The sequence below is a fragment of the Acinonyx jubatus genome, chromosome B1 (assembly GCF_027475565.1).
Source record: "Acinonyx jubatus isolate Ajub_Pintada_27869175 chromosome B1, VMU_Ajub_asm_v1.0, whole genome shotgun sequence".
NCBI classification, from domain to species: Eukaryota; Metazoa; Chordata; class Mammalia; order Carnivora; family Felidae; genus Acinonyx; species Acinonyx jubatus.
The window spans coordinates 34480742-34500861 of record NC_069382.1 but is presented as its reverse complement, the minus strand read 5'-3'; the positions used below and the strand labels follow the sequence as shown (position 1 = coordinate 34500861).

Sequence of the window (20120 nt, the reverse complement as noted above, 5' to 3'; positions counted from 1 at the left end):
GGAAGCCTCAAGTTGGCCTTGGCCTGGTTCAAGGTGACCAACCCAGCAGGCTTCACACAGCCTGTTTCCTCCAAGTGGGCAGGGCCATACAGGCCTCAGCTTCAGAGGAAGGGACCGTTTTCAGAGAGTAGCGAGCAGCCAGAGCCCTCTCCCACAGCAGGCTGCCGAGCCTAAAGGGTGGCAAGGCTGCTTGGTGGCCCCAGGGGCAGTCTCTTGACCTGGCAACCCACTGTTTCTCATCTGAATCCTAGCACCTCATTGCTGACCAAGTTTCTGACACACCAGCGATCATGGAGCACTAACGTGTTAACAGCGCTTGCCTCAGAGGGGTGGGCTTGGGGGGCACATCCTCATTTTCCTCTGTACACTTCTGCTTTTGCTGGATTTACTTAGTTTATTTACTTATTTTGAGACAGTCAGAGAGCGCAGGGGAGGGGCAGAGAGAGTGGGAGAGAGAGAATCCCAAGCAGGCTCCACACAGCACAGAGCCCGATGCGGGGCTTGAACTCACGAACTGTGAGATCATGACCTGAGCTGAAATCAAGAGTTGGATGCTTAACCGACTGAGCCACCCAGGTGCCCCTGCTTTTGAATTTTTTTTCTTTACTACTAATAAAGCTTTGCAAATGTAGACAAGAAGAAAAAGCACCACTTTTGTGGTATAAGCCACAAGTGCTTTTAGAGGAAAGACTTGGAAAGTTCAGTATCTTAGTCACGCTAGCATAGTCCAAGAGCTCGGTAGCTACATGTGGCTAGTGGTTATCATTTTGGATGGGGAAGGCTTCCTGGAGGAAGTTGGGGAGCTAGGCCTTGAAGGGCAGGGGAAGGATTAGGGGAGGCATCCCAGGTAGGGGAACAGTATCGGCAAGGGCTGGGGACAGGGTGAGCATAGGCTGCTCATAAGGAGGTCAGGATGCCAGCCTGCTAGGAGGGGAAGGTTCAGGACTTTACTTTCATTTTATATCCCTGTGTCTTCTAGCATTCCCCCTTCTCCACCCCCAGAACATGGGTTTCTTTGGGGTTGTAGCAGACCCAAGGCCTGGATTTTACTCCCACCTCTACCCCTAAGTGCTTTTGGGGAACTCACTCAGCCTTCTCTTTAGGCCTTGACTGCCTATCCCATCTGTAAGATGAAGGTGAAGGACGCCTAGGTGGCTCAGTGGGTTAAGTGTCTGACTCAATTCTGGCTCAGGTCATTGATGGTGGTGACATGGAGGCCTGCATCCAGCTCTGCACTGGGTGTGGAGGCTACTTGGGGTTCTGTCTCTCCCAAAATAAATAAATAAACATTTAAAAAAATAAATTGAAGGTGGGGCATCTGAATGGCTCAGTTGGTTAAGCATCCAGCTTAGGCTCAGGTCATGATCTCGCGGTTTGTGGGTTCCAGCCCCGCATCGGGCTCTGTGCTGACAGCTCGGAGCCTGGAGCCTACCTCTGATTCTGTGTCTCCCTCTTTCTCTGCCCCTCCCCACTCACACTCTGTCTCTCTGTCACTCTCTCTCTCTCTCTCAAAAATAAATAAACATTAAAAAGTTTGTTTTTAGGGGCACCTGGGTGGCTCAATCGGTTAAGTGTCTGACTTCGGCTCAGGTCATGATCTCGTGGTCTTTGAGTTCGAGCCCCACATCAGGCTCTGTGTTGACAGCTCAGAGCCTGGAGCCTGGTTTCGATTCTGTGTCTCACTCTCTCACTGTCCTTACCCCGCTTGCACTCTCTCTCTCTCTCAAAAAATAAACATTAAAAAAGTTTTTTAAATTGTTTTTAAAAATAAATTAAAGGTGAGAACAGTGAGTTTCCTCCATATTTAAGGTCTGCTAAATCTCAGATTTAAGGTCTGAATTCATCCTCCTGCTTACTTTCCTGAGGAAGGCTGGGTAATTCAGTGCTGTGTGCAAAGTTATACACTGTAGAGTACTCAAACTCCGAGTCATTGAATTTAGGAAGTGTAGCTTTGCCCAGATGCCCGCTAGGGGGCAGAAATGAGGAAAGCAAATCCTTCCTCCCTGGGACAGGGACTCCACATGCAGTTCCGGGCACTGCCAGTAGGGAGAAGGTCCCACACCCCCACATTCCTACTAAATAAAGAAGTTTAGGGAATTCCTTTTCTCTTTTTCTCTTTCAGGTGTCTCCCGGAGGACCCAGAAATTTGGGACGTTCCCTGGAAATTATGTAGCTCCGGTTTGAGTGGTGGTCTCCGTGGCAACTCAGAGCCAAGCCAGGATGGGGTGGGGAGCGGTAGCACTTACAGGAGGGAGAGAAGATCCACCCTCCTCCCTTCCCCAAGACCTGACCTGCTGGCATCTGCAGACAACTCCAGCAGCCATTCTTTGGAGCCCCCTCGAAGCCCCCTGGACTGCTTCCCACCCACAACTCACAAACATTCCTCCAACAGCCTTTTTATTTCCTCCCCTACCACACTCCCCAAATATAGAGGTCTGCTTTGAAGTGGAGACTGTTTCCAGGCCTTATTGAGACCAGACCCTGGAGCCCCCCACCCCGCCCTGCTATGGCATTTCCTCTAACAGGGACCAGCTCCCAGCTTCACCCCCATGGGGTTCTTCTAACAAGGACCAGCTTCCTAACCTAACAGAGACCAAAGGCCGCCTCTGCCTGGAGGAGATTCCTCCTCTTTCAGTCCAGCTTACCTGCTGCCCCCTTTGCCTTCCTGCCTCCAGCTGGGCTTGGGAGTGAGGTGGGAGAGGGACACAGCACCTCCTTCGTGCCCAAGGCCTGGTAAGAGGTCTTGCCTGAAGGCGCCCTCTTCCCAAAGGCTGCCAAGCCCTGGGCTTGGGCTGTGTGGGCCATCCTGCTGCTGTAGTGCCCAGGAAGGGCTGGGCCTCAGAGGACTGGCCTATTCCAGGTGTTTTCCCAGAAGACTGATATGTGCTGCCCTCCAGCCTCCCCAGCTCCTCCAACCCCCAAGTCCCCTCTGAAAGAGAATGTCAAATAAATCTGGAGACCAGGGACCTTGCCAGTCCTTTTCCTTCTGGGCAGGAGAGGGCTCCTCCTGCTTAGCATTGTGGGAATTCTCTCTGCTGTCAGCTGTGCTGGGAACCAGGTGGGATGTTGAGTGTGTGTGTGAAAGGGGAGGCTGGAAAAGCACCATCATTGTCTCTAAAGATCTCAGCCCCCGGGTCTCAGGCAGAATGGGGCAGCCCCCAGGACCAGACAGCAGTCTGATAAGCAATGCTGAGAGAGAACTCACGTCATAGGGCCCAGGGCAAGGCCTGATTATGGGGAGAAACCAGAGATGGGAGCTGAATGTGGCCTTGTGTGCAGGCTGTTTTGATTCCGGAGTGGCCATGGGGTTGCTGGACTAGATGACATTTCTAGTTCTTCTGCTCCTAATGTTTTCCTTCTGTGTGCTCCAGTTCCACACCAAAGCTCTCGTGTGTTTGTTTACTTTCTTCTTTGAGCTCGGGTTTTTGAGCAATCAATTGCTGGAAGCTGGGAGTGGTGGGGCACAGCTTACCTGAAGCGACTCTTCTCGCCCAAGGTTTCAGAGTCCTGGGGCCTGGTGGATCCTGCTAGGTGACAGCAGTGGCACCATTTGGGCTGGCTGCTCTGCCAAGAAAGAAAACTCCAGTCCTTGGCAGGTGCTGGGAGTTGAGCAGGGCATGAGGTGCTACACGTGTGTTCTCTGACGTAAGTGTCTCAATGACAGGTATATGATTCTGTTTTATAGGACAAGAGACCGAGGCTGAGAAATTAAGTTGTCTGGGCCACATGAATGTGAAGTCAGGTCCAATGACTCTTGCCACCTGTCTGCACAAAGTGTATCAAATGCCCAGGCAGTCCTTGTCCCAGAGAAGGAAGGTCATGCAGGAGGCCAAGGACTTCCCTGGGGCCGCCCCAGATTGGGCCTCCTTTATATACTTCCTGGCAATCCTGTCTTCCAGGCCTGTGGGTGGGAAGAGGTGCTGGTGCCTTGCTCTGCCGGGATGGGGGTTGGGGAGACCTGTGAATGACAGGGCCATAGCCTGGGTGTGGCCTGGGCCCCAACACTGGTTAAACAGCAGCTGGAAGAACAAGACCTACGTGCACACCATCTGTTCTGTCCACCCTGGTCCTCACCGCGATCTGCTTCTAAGTTGGTAGGTCCAGCCCATCTTGTGCAAATGATTATTCTCCAGGAACCCACTGGCCTGTTCCTCATCCCCTGTCCCAGCTTCTCCACATTCCCTGATGCCCTCATCAAAGATAGCAGGGTTGTGACTTCCTTTCCCTGGGGCAGAAACCAAATCCACACCCTCTTTGATAGATCCCTGAAACCTCCCCAGCAAGCCAACCCTACGCCCCTGGGCTGCCTGCCACGACAGACCTGCCTGTACAATGACTACTTCTGTGCCTTGACCTGGTGTGAGGCAGGAGGTCACCGGAGGATCACAGGCCTGAGGGGTGAGGGGGACCTGTGGGGTCAGAGTCAGAAAGGGCTGTAGGCCACTGGGTATGCTCATGCCATTAGAGAGGTGAGCTGATAGATTTGCCCAGGGCCACAGAGTTGCTTAGAGCAGGACAGTACTCCCTTCTGTTCCACAGGATCCTTGTCCCTAGCTCGGACGACTTTGTCTTTGTCATGAGTTTTGTGACTGCATGGCCCACAGAGCAGAAATCCTGTAGATTAACCTGTAGATGTTTCTAGAGACCAGTGCAAAGTCAGGAGCACAAAGAGGTGTAAAACAGAGGCCCTGCCACAAATTGGGGGTGAAGGAAGGGAAATTAATTCATTCAATCATTTCAAACAATATTCATTCAACATTTATTGAATGCCTACTGTGTGCCAAGCACTGTACTAGGCTCTGGGAATGGAGCAGTGAACCAATCCCCCCACCCTGCCCTAAGAGGAATCTGCACGCCAGCAGCTTTATATGAGAGGACAGTCTATGCAACAGGAGGCTAAAGTATGCATTATGCTCACTTTACCTGTGGGGAAACTGAGGAAATTACCCAAAGTCCCACAATAAGAAGCAGATCATGCATTTGAGGCTAGGTCTGTGTGACCCCAAGGCTGTGCTTGCCTGTCCTGCAGCTTCCTGCTCCCTCAAGGGCTTCCAGCCTAGTCGGGGAGGTAGAGCAGATGTACCAGGCAAAGTGGCCATTCCAGGAGGCCCAGGAGTGGTTGGTGGGAGAGTGGCTTAAGCACACAGAGGACGGAGGCTGTGGGAGGGAGACCCAGAGTCTCCGGGTTTGTGAGTGCAAAGAGGACGAGACACAGGGCATAGGTTGGCGAGAGGGATGGTGAGGGCACTCCTTGCAGAGGGAACCTGGAGGGACTGACTCATACCTGAAGCAGGCAAGTTACAGCTGTGCCCACAGGTGTGCTTCCCTGAAAACAAACCAGCCTGACAGAGACAGTGCAGACTGGAGGCTGGTGGAAGATGCCAGAGCCAGCTCTGGTGGGCCCCGAGGTCTCCAGGGTGAGGGTTGCCAGGTATGGCTCTGGGGAACCATTTGCCAGATGGTACTGAGCTGGTGCCTGGGGCCTTTCTTCGGCTGTCCTCTCCAGAGCCCTAGAGCCTGGGTTCCAGGTGGTTGGCAGAGGGCTGGCCACATGGGCAGCGAGGGCCAGTAGTGACTGTTGGGGCTGGCCCACCCCAGGCGGGGCAGCAGAGAGCGTGAGGGGAGGGCAGCTAGGAACGGAAAGAGCATCAGCCCGGGAGAGTGCCCAGCGCCCTCCAGCCAGCAGTCTCTCCATCTTTTGGGCCTGGAAGGTCTCCTTGAGCGGAGCAGGCTTGAGAAGCATCTCAAACAGGGAAGCTCTGAGCAGCCCGAAAACCCCAGCAGTCTGCACCATCGACTAGCCGGGGCGCCGGCCGTTGGGGAACGGAGTTGAAGAGGTCCGAGGGGCGGCCGGGGCTGGGGATCTGTGGGTGTCGGGGCTGCATCCGCGCCTGTGTCGGAGCCCGGAGTGGGCGGAGATGCCAGGCGGACTGCAGACATACCCAGCCGGCCCTGCCCCGCCCCAGCCCCGGGTGTGGGGGTGCTCGAGGGGCCCTTCGAAGGCGGGTGGGCGCCACCGGCCTGGGGGAGCTTCGGGGGGGGGGCGCCAGTCTCGGCTGTTTGTGAAGTGGGGCTCGCGATCCGTCATCGGAACGCCTCCGCGGCACCCTCAGGGGGCAGTCGGGAGGAGAAGGGCACCTCGGGGACGACGACCGCAGCCTTCAGGGGGCTCTAGGAAGAGACCCTCCCCCCACCCGCACACCCCCCGCGGGGCGCGGGCCAGGTGGCAGCGCCAGGGCTGGGCTGCGCGGAGGAGGCGTCCTCCCCGGCCAGGGGCGGCGGCAGGGGCGGCTCCGGGATCACATGGGCGGAGGCAGGTCCTGGAGCCCCGGGCGGGCTCTCCCCAGAGTCGGGCAGACGGCGGCAGCGGCGGCAGCGGGAGCGGCGGTGTCTCCACACCTTCCCTCCTTCCCCTCCCTTCCCTACCGGGCCTGGCCTCCCAGCCCGACGAGTGAGAGCGAGCCAGGTGAGCGGGAGCCAGGTGAGCGCGCCCACCTGCGCACCGTCCGCACGGCCGACGAGCTTCCCGGCTCCGGGGACCTCGCAGCTCTGCGCGCCGCGTCCCCTCTGCGCAGCTCTCAGAGCCTCGGCTCTTTCCTCCGCCCACGGCCTGCAGCCTCCCTAGAGGCTGGTGCGCCCCGCGTGCTGAGCTTTCCTGGTCCCGGGCGCTCCTCCTCCAGCCCCCGGCCCGTGGGTACTTTGGTCTCGGAGCACAGAAGGTGCCAGAACTGGGAGAGCCGGGCCGACGGGCTGGGCACCTCCCCGGGGCCCCGGGCGCGGAGTCCACAGGCAGGCTCAAAGGTCTGAGACTCCAAAGCCTCTATGAACCGCCAGCGCCAACCTAGGGACCTAGGCAGGGACAGGGGCTAGTCCGGAGCAAAAGGGGAAGCCAAGGACTGGGGAGAGGGCAGACAGCTCCTCTTGCTTGGGCGTCCTCTGCCCAGGTTCCTAAACACGGGAAGTGGCCCTAGTGTCTTTGATGTTGATTGGCAGCACTTGCAGTCACTGGGCCTTCCCAGGGGCAGCCCCAGGGTGGGTGCTGGGCAGGGTGGTGGCCCAGGCTGGCATTGCAGCTTCCTGCCTGGGTTGGCTCCCAGCTCCATAACTAGAGGCTCAGGAAATCCTACAAGGGCTTGGTGTGCAAGGACACTCCCTTGCCCAGCAGAGGGGGCAGTGGATGGGAGGCCTGTGGCCCCAGCTAGCAGGCAGCATCAATCAGCTCAACCTGCTGGCCACTGCCAGGGGGTGGGTGTGCCCAACTTGGCAGATGAGCCCGTCCTCCTGGCCGGGGCTGTTCAGAGGGCAGCAGGCCCCTGGAGGAGGTGGGAAGCCCAGTCTTGCCTATCTGGACCACATCACCAGGGGCCAGGCAGGCAGCCAGGAGGCCCCTCTGAAGACCTTGGCCCAGTCCCCATCCAGCCAACTACTTGAAGAGTCTGTGGTGGCATCACCCCCTTGTTTGCTATCACTCCTGTTCCCAGAGTGCAGCCCTCCCCCAGAGTGGGGAGGAAGTACCTTGTGCAGTCAGTTTTGGGGACCGGAAGCCAGCACTGGTGGGACTTAACCTTGTGGTGGGGGAGGGGGAGAGGCAGGAAACCATGACATCTCCTATCACCTGCTAGCCCCTGCCACCTGTTCTGCGGCAAAAGGCCCTGTGAGGCACCCTAACAGCCTGCCTTTGGGGAGTTGCTTTGCTGAAGATGGTGGTGGTGAAGGGGGAACTCAGAGTCACGGCTTCCCAGGGCGGGGGAAGTGAAACTGGAGGGGGGGGAGGGAGGGAGTTAGTCACTTCCTCTACCCTCCCCTTCACCCGCCCAGCCCCTGACTGGCTGCTCCCTGGACCTGTCATCCCCTCTCTTTTACCTCTTCCATCACCTTACAATGTCTCCATCCCTTCTTCCTCAGATATGGCCCTAACAGTGGATGTGGTGGGGCCAGGGCCCTGGGGCTTCCGGATCACTGGGGGCAGGGATTTCCACACACCTATCATGGTGACCAAGGTAAGGGCTAATTCCAGGAGCTAAGGCGGTACCGCCAGAGTTAGGGTCTACCCTGTCTATCTGGTCCCCACAGGCACCTTTCTTTTTTAATTCTGGATCCAGAAGGCCTGCTTCTGGGAGTGTTAGCCTGGGGAGGACCAGGCTCCTGGGACCTGTTGCCGTGGGGATGTGGTGACCACTTCAGGAGCAGACTACTAGGGAGTGAAAGGGAGCTGGTCCAAGTACAGGGCCTGCTCTTTTCTCCTTGCTCACCAACCCCATACCTGCTGGCAGCCATTTTGGGAGGTTACGAGAACAGGAGCCCCAAGTTCTTGGCAGTTTCCTCTTGACCCAGGCCCAGGCCAGGGAGCATTCATGCAGAAGGCCTGTGTGCAGGCAGCCACCTGCATGGTGTGATTTGCACGGGCAGGGCTCTCTATCCAAAAGTATTTCCAAGCACAGTCCCTGAAACTCTGCCATTTCTTCTGGAGGCCCCTGTTAGAGTGTCAGTGCTGGGGTGGGGGGTGGGGTTCCACTCCAGCTTTTGGAGGGGATTAGCTGATAAGCTGGGCAGACACTGCTGTGCAGAGAGACAAAGGGGGACACAGGCCAGTCTGGTTCAAACCAGGTTCTGTGTTTCTTGGGCAGGACAGAGAGAAATCCCCTCTCCTCCATCCCTACATGAATGTCATCACTGTCTGAGCAGGGGTGCTTCAGACCACTTGCTTCTCATCCCCTCCAGGTAACTGAGAGGAGCAAGGCTGAGGCTGCTGACCTCCGGCCTGGAGACATTATTGTGGCCATCAACGGGGAGAGTGCTGAGGGTATGCTTCATGCTGAGGCCCAGAGCAAGATCCGCCAGAGCCCCTCACCCCTGAGGCTGCAGCTAGACCGGTAGGCCCTCCACCACTGCTGGGCCTGCCAGCATTCTCTTCCCCTCACCAGCCCGCTGCACAGTGGCTGCCCTCACCCCCTGTTCTTAGTCCCAGCCCGGCCTTCCTGGGCCCTTTTAGCTCATCTTTAGATGGTCTAGAGTGGGCTGAGGGGTGTCCCTGTACCTAGCTGGGCATGTAGCCATGGGCAGGGCAGGCTGGCATCAGCCACCTGGATGCCCGGGTTTGACTGGTTCCCAAGTGTGCAGGGCACAGGGTGTGGGCATGAAGTGGGTTGAAGAGGGGAAAGGTGTGCCTTAGGCTGGGTCTCCTGGGCCCCTGCCTCCAAGAGGGGATGGCCTTTGTTCACGTCCTGGGGAGTAGGTTGAGGAGTTTGGAGGCTCATTCCCCAAAGAACCCCTCTGTCCTTCCCCTTTGCCTCTCCAGGCTGTGTTGGTGAAGGCAGATTCCTGGGCTTGGGTTTTCAGTCCAGAAGCCTGGGTTGGGGAGGGGAACAGGTGGCTCCCTGGGGTGGGGCATCATAGTGAGTCACAGGGAAGGAATGCTGGAAGATCCCCCAGCCAGGAGAACCCTCTGGGCGGGCCTTGAACTTGAGTCAGATACCTCCTGCCTCTCTGCCCCCCCCCTTCCCCACTGGGCTCTCTCTGGGCCCTGGCTCCATGCCCTCTCTTCACCTCTACCATCCCACAGTGCTGTAGAAGCTGGCTCCCATGATGTCCCGGCCCCTTTAGTGACTCCCTCATGCCACTCAGACTCATGAGTGTTTGCAGGAGTGGGACCCAGACGAGGAGGGTGGAGAGTAGTACCTCATGGCAGCTGGGAAGGGGACCAAAATCTACAAGAGACTGCAGAGTCGGGTGGGGGAGGGACAGGGAGCTGCTGACACCACCATTTCCTCTCAGGTCCCTCTTAGAGGGATCCAGTCCGTCAGGGAGTGGGCCTGGCCGAGTCCCTCCAAGTCTCCAGCTCCATGTTGGGCAGGTCAAGACTCTCTGCCTCTTCTTTCCCTTGCCCGGCCTGCTCCTAAACCCTCCTAGTCTTCCCCACCTCAGGAAGCCTCTTGAGCACCCAGAGCTCTGTGGCAGGAAGCAGTGCTCTGGACTGGAGCCAAGGCCCAGGCTCCCTTCACTCTGATCCCACACCCCTCCCTGGGGAGGCTGAGGCTGGTGTGTGTGGTGACTGAGGTTCTTGTTGACCTCTCTAGAAGTGGCCAGACAACCAGGATCAGTATAGTGGGATTGGGACATGGCAGGCTCTTTCTCCACCCTCAGCTAGTACCAGCCCTCCAATGTCTTCCTGTTCAAGGCTCCAGTGGGAAGGGCTTTGAAGGGGGTCTCCTGGGGTTCTTCTCTTGCTGGCTGCCTTGGTGATTGGTGGAAAGCTGGGCCTGCTTGTTGCCCTGGCTCTCCAGGTCCTGCAGGAAGGGGGGCTGGCTCCACCCTTTGTTTTACGGAGAAATGTTTAGAAGGGACCATGGAGCACCTGGGTGCCTCAGTTGGTTAAGCATCTGACTCTTGATTTTGGTTCAGATCATGATGTCACAGTTGGTGAGTTCAAGCCCTACATCAGGCTCTCCACTGACAGTGTGGAGCCTGCTTGGGATTCTCTCTCTCTTCCTCTCTCTTTGACCTCCCTCATGCAGCACACGTGCTCCCTCCCTCTCTCTCTCTCTTCTCTCTCTCTCTCTCTCTCACTCAAGAATAAATTAATTAAAAAAAAGAAGAAGAAGAAGAAGAAGAAGAAGAAGAAGAAGAAGAAGAAGAAGAAGAAGAAGAAGAAGGGACCAGGAATGATCCTCCCCAAGATATTCCAGCCATTAGCAGCAAAGCTGGTGGGAATAGCCTCTGGCTGGGCAGAGGAGAGTGAGCAGCTGGCCCAGCCATTGTTGGGCTTTAGGAAACTCACTTTCCTTCTCTAGGCTTCAGTTTTTCTATGGGTGAAAGATAAAGAATTATTTATGTGAAATCAGCAATCTTCCCCAAAGTTGATCTACAAGCTGATGCTGACCAGTGACAAAGTCTGTATGAAATTAAAAAAAAAAAGGAAAGAAAGGAAGGAAGGAAGGAAGGAAGGAAGGAAGGAAGGAAGGAAGGAAGGAAAAGAAAAAGGCCTCTGGGCTGGCTCAGTCAGTGGAGCATGTGACTTTTCATCTCAGGGTCGTGAGTTTGAGCCCCACCCCACATTGGGCACAGAGATTACTTCAAAAAAAAAGAAAAAAAAAAGGGGCACCGGTGTGGCTCAGTCGGTTAAGCATCTGATTCTCGATTTTGGCTCAGGTCAGGATCTCACAGTTCATGAGTCTGAGCCCCGTGTGAAGGCCCAGAATGAGGCCTCACTTCAGGCTCCAAGCTGATAGTGCCTATGGATCCTGCTTGGGACTCTCCCGCCTCTCTCTGCCCCTCCCCCGCCTGCACCCTCCCTCTCAAAATAAATAAATAAGTAAACTTTAAAAAACAGAAAAGAAAAAAATGACAAGAGATAATAGGAGGAGTTTTTACTAAAATTGAATTTATTGAACTTTTTGCTGAAATTCTGCATACTGATGCTAAACCTTCCATTCCTTTGAGAAATGATGGTAGTTGTTAACAATAGTTGTTTGTTTTCAATTTGGCAAAGTTGAAATTTGACAGCCTGATGTCCAAATGTTTTGAACCTTGTACTAATCTTGAGAATCTTGCGGGAACAGCTGCAATCTGTGGCCCTTATCCTGTTAGTGGGGGGCCAGGACCCCTGTGACTTGCCTCCCCCCCTACCCTCTCCTCAGGTCTCGGGCTGCTTCCCCCCAGGAGACCAATGGGGAAAGCTCTGTGGAAGGGCTGGCGACTCGCTTCCAGGTAGGATGGTGCCTTCTGCGGGGAACTCCAGCACCCCAAAATGAGGGGAGACCTGAGGGGCAGGGCTGGTAGGGGACGGGTACCCCCTTCTCAGTCCTTCTCTCCACAGGGCTCCGTGAGGACACACACTGACAGCCAGTCCTCCCTGAGGTCTTCCTGCTCCAGCCCAGTCTTTTCCAGCCCCCAGCCCGGCAGCCCGTTCTCTGCCCTGCCCCCCACCAGCCCGCAGGCCCTCCCTGGAGAGACTGTTGTCAGCCGCAGGTGAGCCCAGGGGGTGAGCACCACGGCCACAGGGTCTGGACCAGGCCTCTCAGGCTGAGTAACTGGGTTTAGGGGAGTTTGAGGGCACCCTCCTCTTCCCTGAGGCAGGCTGGGTGGGACACCCGGCACACACATCATCCATTTCCCCCATTTCAGTTTCCAGAGCCTGGCACATTCCCCGGGATTGGCTGCTGCTGACCGCTTTTCCTACGGGGGCCACCCCAGAAGTCGACCGGTGAGAATACCTGGTGGGGAGGATAGATCCTCCCGTCCTGGCTGGTTGCCAGTGGCACCCATTGGGCTGCAGATGGCGGGTCCCACCTGGGCAACCAGCGCCTCATCTCTTAGCAACAAGCATGCCCCTCTCCTGAGCCAGAAGGCCACTGTGTCTGGTGGTAGGCCACACTTCCTGTGCCTGGGGCCCTGCCCTGCCAGTCCCAGGTGGCCTTCTACCTCTTATACTCCCATTTGCCGCCTCCCCCCTTCTGCTAGCTTCCTCCCTTCCTGAGTGTTTCTCTTGGGCCAGGGCTGAAATAGTTTTGCTGCTGTTGTTGGGATGGTTCCCTCTGGCTCTGGCTGCATCTCTTGAACACATTCCTCCCCATTCCAAGCCCCATGCCTGCCCCCAACTCCCATCACCCATCCCCCTTCCTCCTTGTCTGACTCAGCCCAGAGAACTACCAATGGGACTGTGGTTCTGCCTCAAGTAGCACTTGGCTTACTCTCTGTCTGCCCCTCTCCCTGCTCTTCTACCCTGGATGCCCCCCTCCCAGGTCCCACTGTGAACTAGTGACAGCCTTCCCCCCCCTCCACCTCCCTTAGCATTTCTCCTCTCTAAGGGCAGGGGTGCTGAGGAAGTGAGGGACTGAGTCGGCCAACAGTCCTGGGCCACAGCTGCTGGGGGCAGAGTTGGTGGGGGGCATGTCCAGCCTTTGGGGTGAAAGGGATGAGGCCCAGCTGCTGGAATCCTACCTCCAGTTGATTCTGCATTCCAGAAAGCAGAGTCTTTGGAGATGGCTGGGGGAGGGAATTAGAAACTGGGGGCTCTGGAGAAGGAAGGAGTGGGCTTCACTGGGGGCTGCACAGTAGGGGCTCCCCAGTGGCCTGCTATGGGCCCACCAGGTGGCCTGCCAGGCAATGTGGGCATAGAAATCCATTCAATAAGATCCCCGTCTTTAAAGAATTTAAAATGCAGTTGGGGAGATAAGACAGACATGTAAAGCAGTTTTGGAACAATTAAGTACTAAACAGTGTGGTCTTAATTATAAAAGCAGGAGGCATTCTGGGAGGGGAGAGATGAATGTGGGCTGGGTGGCCTGAGAAGGCTTTGTCAGGAATTTTGCTGGACGTCAGAGGTAGGACCGGGTAGGGTTTAGATTAGAGAATGATAAGCCAGGGAGACGGGAAAGCAGTGTGTAAGCAAGACCTGGCGTGTTTGGGCCCAGTGAGGGGGGGCTTCTCTGGGAGATCTTTGGGCTGAGACCAGTTGGGAATGTGCTTGGCCCAGGGCGTGGCTGGAGAGGGCCCATCCATCTTGGCCTTCTTCCTTGTGGTGTCCCAAACTTGGGCAAAGGGGAGATGCTGGTGGTACAGGGAGTGTCTCCCAAAGCAGCAGCAACACCTTGGAACCTGTTAGAAATGCAAATTTCCAGGCCTCAGCCTGGGCTTACTGAATCAGATGCAGGGGTGAGGGTGTGGACAGGGGGACCAGTCTGTGTTTTAAGGAGCCTTCAGGGATCTGATGCATCCAAAGATTTGAGGACCACCCATGTGGTGTAAACAGGAGCCCTGGGCCGGGTGGCAGGGAGACTTGGGTTAGTCCCACCTCTATCATCTAACCTTGGATAAGCAGTCCCCATGCACCAGGTTCCCTTCTTTGGCCCCAAGGACCGTGATCATTCCTTCAACAAATTTTTATTGAGCAGTTGCTTTGTGTCAGGCACCCTTCCCAGGCTCTGGGGATGCGTTGGTGGATAAACAGATGTTCCTAATCCAATGAAGTTTGCATTCTGGTCTGCCAGTGAGGCTGTGGTCAGATGGTGTGGGAGTGTCGGGGTCCCACACTTCCCTCTTGGGAGTCACTGTGTACTTTTAGCACCTTAAAGACTCTAAGAAGTCCCATGAGAAATAGATTTAATTTTATTAGTTGTCTAAACTTGTTTAACCGTAGAATTTCTCCTGGAATCCCCCCACCCCAACCTGCCACTCACTTATTAACATCCCTGTGTTGCCCAGAACACATGTTGAAGGGTGTTGGCCACAGATGAGCTCTTGTTGGGCAGGTGGACAGCTTTGCTGGACTTGGAGATGAAAGGTTCCTTTTGTGAAGGCAGGTATCCCTGGCTGACTAGGATGGAGGGAGGGAAGAACTTTCTCCAGTAAGGGAGTTGGGCTCCTCTCTCTCAGGGCACAGTGGTCTGGAAGGAGGAAGGGGGTTAGAGGTGAGTGTAGATGAGGTGTCTGCCGTGGCCATGATTTTGCTGCTGGCTTTCGAGCTGGCTGAGGCTGCGCTCAGTCCAAGGCACAGGGCACCACCAGCCTCCATAGTACCCTTCTGGAAACTGGAAGTTGCCACCTCTGGGTAGGTACACGCCTTGCTGAGCAGATGTGAAGACAGCACCCCTCTGGCTGGCATGAGAACTTGGCTTACAAAGGGAGCCTGGGCGGATTTCTCCCTGCAAGCTGCTGCCCCTGTGCAGGGCACATGCTGGCTCAGGACAGCGAGATGGGATGTCGTTCTTAAGTAACTGGTGCTGACTGTCCTTCCTGAGGAAATTATCTTACCGTCTGTCAGTTGACCGCAGGCCACCAAGTGTAGGAGGAATGTAGACTGGGGGAAGATGGCTGGGGGAGTGAGGGTCTGGGGCTTTCTTCTCAAAACTCTGCAGTTTCTGTTTTTAGCTTTAAAATCCATGCAGTTTTACCATTTGACCCCATAACTTGTCCTTGATTTTGAATTTTAAAATGGAAGAAAGCTGGCTTTCCAGGGAAATGTGCCCTCAGCTAGTGCATGGTGGCCTGTCTTTTTGTCTCTGGGGTTCCCCTTTCCGTGGGGGATGGCTGTGGAGAGGGGGCAGGGTAGTAGGGGAGGGTGCAGAGGTGCATGCCAGAAAGCAGAGCAACAATGAGGTTGAAGGCAAGATTTCCAGGTAGACGGCAAGTGAAAAGAGCCCAAGATGGATAGCACGCACCTGGGGAGGGGGTGCCGCTGCTGGAGTGTGGGTCCAGAATGGGCCTGGCCCCCAAGGCTCCATGGGGCAGAATTAGACCTCCAGGGCAGCCAGAAGAGGCTGGTCAGCCCAGACCCCGGGGCCCTCTTAGGAGAGGAAGTGTGTGTAGGAGAGAGGTCCCTTGTGCTGCTCCATCCCTGACTCCAAGACGGGTCCTTGGGCCCTTCACTCCATCCCTTTGTGTTTTCTTCTCACTGCAAAAGCATCTGCTTTCTTCCTCTCTGCTTGTTCTGCCCCTTGCCCAATCTCCTTGCAGAAACTTCACACCTCCATAGTTGGGTGCTGGCCTCTCTCCCCTTCTGGGAATGAGCAGAACACTCCCTAGTGCCCCGAGGGTAGGATTTGGTGTATTGGGCCCTTGCGCCTGAGGGCCTGTTGGTCAGCAAGAGCTGGGGGCCCTCTGGTGTCGGGCCTGGGGAACAGCTGGGCTTGGCTCGGCAGCCCAGACGGGTGTGCGGGCCAAAGGCTCCAGCCACTGACTCCTCCCCTGGTGCCTCTCTGTCCCACAGGCCAGCCTCACCCGCGCCGCGGCTGGTGACTCGGCTGTGCTGGTGCTGCCGCCTTCCCCGGGTCCCCACTCCTCCAGTCCCAGACTCAGGTACCCGGTGGACTCCGGAGGGTGGGGTGGAATCCTGGAGGGCCTGGGAGGGGCAGGAGACAGATTGGCTTTCCGGAGAGGGATTTGGGCAGGGGGAGGTCCCCGGCCACTTTAAGCCCATTTGGCTTTCCTCTGAATCCTCTGAATTCCCTCAGAATGCCTTCCCCTGGACACTCTTTCCCTGCCTTCTTGCTGGTCCTCATACCCGGGAAGGAACCCTCACTCCTGGCCGCTCCTGTCCCTGCAGTGTGGACTCAGAGGGGGGAAGCCGCCTTCTGGAGGAGGATTCAGAAGTCTACAAGATGCTGCAGGAAAATCGTGAGGGGCGGGTGGCCCCCCGACAGTCCAGCTCCTTTCGGCTCTTGCAGGAGGCTCTGGAGGCTGAAGAGAGAGGTGAGCCCCTTGGAGGCTTGGGTGCAGGAAGGAGATTCCTGCAGGATACCCCTGGACCCTGACTGGACATGATACAGAACAAATATTTCCTAAGTGCTCATCATAGGAATAGGCTCCAAGGGAGTCCCTGCACTAAAGGAGCTTTCAGTCTGGTGGGTGTTGTAGGGGTGGACCCAGAGGTGCTGGCTGGGGTCAGGAAAGTGCCAAGGGGGAATGAGAAAGGTGGGTGGTGGGCCCTGTGGGGGCTGGGTCTCCAGGGTGGGCTTCGTAGAGGAAGATGGATTTGACTTGACCCTTGAAGAAAGATCAAGATTTTAACAAAGGGCCTTAAGATGGTGGCAGAGAGCGCCGTGGCATGCAGTGGTTGGCAGCTGGAGGGCTTTGGTGTGGGAGCGAGAGAGAACAGCGGGGCCTGGCAGCATGGAGGGTGGTCTCAGAGGTTAAGTCCTGGCCTCACGTGCCAGGCTGAGGAGTGCCCTCACCTAGAAGGTCTGGTTAAATGATGCCAGGCAGTGCATCAGATGCTGAAGTGCATAAGAGATATGGGCTCTTGCCAGCCATTCAGTTGTTCGCTCGACAGACATTCACTGTGCCTGTCTGATGGGCCAGTGATGTGCAGAGTGTGGAGGCTGAGGGCAGACAGACAGGCCCACCCAGCGCCTGAGGTGTGGTCAGTGCTGCAGTTGTACTGTGTGTGTTGGAGGGGCACCGGCCTAGTCCAGGGGAGAGATGAGAAAGCCTGGCCTGGGCAGTGGCTTCCGGGAGGCAGAGGATGGGACATTCAGGACTACGGGATCAGCAGCCTCGCCAGCACAGTATCTGGTGGCTGGCTCCAACTCTGACACTTAGCTCCGGGGGTGTTCACTGGGGTCAGGGTGAAACGGTTTGGAGCAGACCTTGCGCATCATGACCCGGAGGCCTTGGCAGGCCCCGGGAGAGGCCCCGGGGTGAGGGGAGTGCAGACGGTCAGTGGCTTCACCGCTGGAGTCCCGGAGCCCTTGGCTGCAAACAGGGACCGTACTGCCCAGTAACATCTGTGCTTCATCTTCGTGTTGTTCCAAGGCTCGCATGCAACTGTGCCCATAAGAACCCTTTGAAAACTTTATAAAGGTGTTGTGGCGCTGTTACTATCTATCAGCAGCAACTTTTAATCAATATCACCATGCCTGCTTGGCGGGACGTGGGAGGCACCGCGCAGACACTCCTCAGGTTGCCCCAGCTTGGGCCAACTCAGCCTCAGCCAGGGAGCTGCCATGATCAGTCCCTTCCTCCATTACCCACCCGCCTTCACCCCCAGTGTTACTTCAGGGGTCTGCATGGAAGCGTACCTTTTAGGAGTCTCCTGGGAACCGTGCTAGCGGAGTGTGAGTGAGTAAACACAGCCCGGGTGCCGCGGCCAGTGGACGAGCTCTGATGTGTCCGTCTGCCCCCACCCCTCCCAGGTGGCACACCTGCCTTCCTGCCCAGCTCGCTGAGCCCCCAGTCCTCCCTGCCCACCTCCAGGGCCCTGGCCACTCCGCCCAAGCTCCACACGTGTGAGAAGTGCAGCACCAGCATTGTGTGAGTGTCTACGGCCTGGGAGGCAGACACACCCTGACAGGGCGGTGTGGGGCGGGGCAGGGCATGGGATGCCCCCGGGAAGAGTCAACACCAGTCAGGGACCCTGGAGGGGTGTTTCCACAGCAGACCTGTGATGGGCTATGTTGGTTATTTTAAGCCTTCTTAAAATGTCTTGCTGGCTTCTTCCTGCCGCATCCCCTTCTCCCTGATTTCTTCCTCCCTCCTGGGAGGAGTAAGAAACGACGCTTCTGATTTCTCTGCAATAATCTCAAGGCCTCTGGAGATCTGCCTCTAGATGCAGTGCCTCCTCCTGGAAAATTTTGCTCTTGCCCCTTCCTCACCCCCTTTGGAAAGGGATGACTTTTCCGGAGGTAGGTTCATTTTTCCTCACAGGGTGGCATTGTAATGCAGCCACATTCTCTGGAAAAGTGCTGAAAGTCCACCCGCTCCGCCATGAATTTCTTACATGCCATGATGACGGTCAGATGACTCACCTTAGGCAAATCCCTTAGCCTCTGCAGGCTTTACTGTCTCAGCTCCAGAATGGGACACTATGCATGCCTGCCGTGCAGACACAAGGGAAGTCTTGTATGTGGTGGTTCTCAAAGAGCAGCTGCACAGTCCCTGAGGACTTGTTAGAGGGACTGCTGGCCTGTACCCCAGAGTTTCCTCTTCAGGAGGTCTCTGGCCCCAGCATTTGCATTTCCAACTTGTCCTCAGGTGATGTAGTGCTATGGTCCCGGTACCTGGGACCACACCCAGAGGACCACTGCTCCATTAACAACCCAGAAAATTCAGGACGAGTTTATTTGCCTTTGTGTAAAGGAGAAACAGCTTTAAAAAAATTTTTTTTTAATGTTTATTTATTTTTGAGAGAGAGAGGAAGAGAAAGAGAGAGCGTTAGAGGGGGAGGGGCAGAGAGAGAGGGAGACACAGAATCTGAAGCAGGCTCCAGGCTCTGAGCTGTCAGCAGAGAGCCCAACATGGGGCTCAAACTCATGAACCACAAGATCATGACCTGAGCCAAAGTGGGATGCCCAACCAACTGAGCCACCCAGGTGCCCCCCTTTTTTTAAAAAATTAGAAGTCCCGGAGGTGGTGGTTGGGGGTTATTGAAGTGAGATTCCTGAAGGAAGGCTTGGGGAGTCCAGTGTCTGAGATTTGGGGATCTTTCCAGGTCCTGACTGTGGGCCTGGAACTGGCCAGGAACTAGGCTCTCCGGGAATGAGAATGGCAGCATCATGCTATCACCCTGCCTTCCCCCACCCCCACTCTCCCCCAGGCTAATGGTTCTCCCCTCTGCATTGCCCCTGCAGGAACCAGGCTGTGCGCATCCAGGAGGGGCGGTACCGCCACCCAGGCTGCTACACCTGTGCGGACTGTGGGCTGAACCTGAAGATGCGTGGGCACTTTTGGGTCGGAGACGAGCTGTACTGCGAGAAGCATGCCCGTCAGCGCTACTCCTCGCCCCCCGCCCTCAGCTCCCACGCCTGAGTACCCGGCTAGGTTCTCAACCTGCTCTAGACCGCGTAGGCACCTGTGCACCAATAGCAAGTTGGCATGGAAGGGTGGTGGTTGGTGGTGGGGCCCCTGCCTCCAGGCTGGGTGAGGCTAGAGCCTGGGACCTGTGATGGGCTGTGGATGAGGACAGCCTCACCATCCCAGGCCTCTGCTAGATACTCACTTCCTCCTGTAGAACAGGCTGTACACCAAAGTGTGAGGTGGGCACTGCATTGGATATCTTTGTGCAACAGGGATTAAGCAGGTTGGGATACAGAGATAAATATGTAGAAAGAGAGGGATAGGTCAGAGGTTAAAAGTATTCACTCTGTAAAGTTTTCAGCATATGAACTCTATAAATATACATATATGGATGAAACAAAGTAGCTCTTTCCTCTTCTTCTCTGCCTCTGCCCCTGGGGATGAACTCTGTCTACCACTGGGCAAAGAGTTTTTATTGACGTAATTTTCCCCCTTTATTCCCCACATCCCCAAACCTTACCAAACCTTACCAGGTGCTTCACCACATGACACCCTCTAATGAAGAGGCTTGCATTTTTTATTCTATTTATTTATTTATTTATTTATTTACTTATTTATTTATTTAAGTTTATTTATTTTAAGAGAGACAGAGACAGAGACAGCATGAGTGGAAAGGGCACAGAGAGAGAGAGAGGGGGAGACAGAGAATCCCCAAGTAGGGTCTGCACTGGCAGAGCCCGACGCAGAACTCGATCCCACCTATTGTGAGATCATGACCTGAGCCGAAACCAAGAGTCAGATGCTTAACCAACTGAGCCACCCAGGTGCCTCTAAAGATTTTATTTATTTTATTTATTTTTATTTTTTTTTAATTTTTTTAACATTTATTT

The 20120-nt window shown here is 55.8% G+C and overlaps 2 protein-coding genes across 10 annotated transcripts in view; both read left to right on the top strand.

Annotated features, from left to right (window-relative positions):
* The window catches only part of SORBS3 (sorbin and SH3 domain containing 3), a 28662-nt gene extending 25696 nt beyond the window's left edge, over positions 1-2966 (top strand). For all 7 annotated transcript variants that reach the window (XM_027077422.2, XM_053216426.1, XM_027077423.2 and 4 more), the window contains one exon: positions 2123-2966. In XM_027077422.2, coding sequence (XP_026933223.2) covers positions 2123-2184 — 62 coding nt within the window. In that variant the 3' untranslated portion in view covers positions 2185-2966. The remainder of the gene's footprint in view (positions 1-2122) is intronic.
* A 3344-nt stretch (positions 2967-6310) lies between these two features.
* On the top strand, positions 6311-19810 carry PDLIM2 (PDZ and LIM domain 2). Of its 3 annotated transcripts, none has more exons than XM_027077435.2 (10): positions 6311-6466; positions 7906-8000; positions 8722-8873; positions 11637-11706; positions 11816-11967; positions 12124-12202; positions 15707-15795; positions 16043-16188; positions 17631-17748; positions 19065-19810. In XM_027077435.2, the coding sequence occupies exons 2-10, from the start codon at positions 7908-7910 to the stop codon at positions 19240-19242; spliced, it is 1077 nt and encodes a 358-aa protein (XP_026933236.1). In that variant the 5' UTR covers positions 6311-6466; positions 7906-7907; the 3' UTR covers positions 19243-19810. The 3 variants fall into 3 exon arrangements, 2 of the variants coding, with proteins under 2 accessions (XP_026933236.1, XP_026933235.1); XR_003426722.2 differs by having other exon boundaries at positions 6325-6481; positions 15951-16188; positions 19065-19205; XM_027077434.2 differs by having other exon boundaries at positions 6326-6481.
* Positions 19811-20120: the final 310 nt, after the last annotated feature.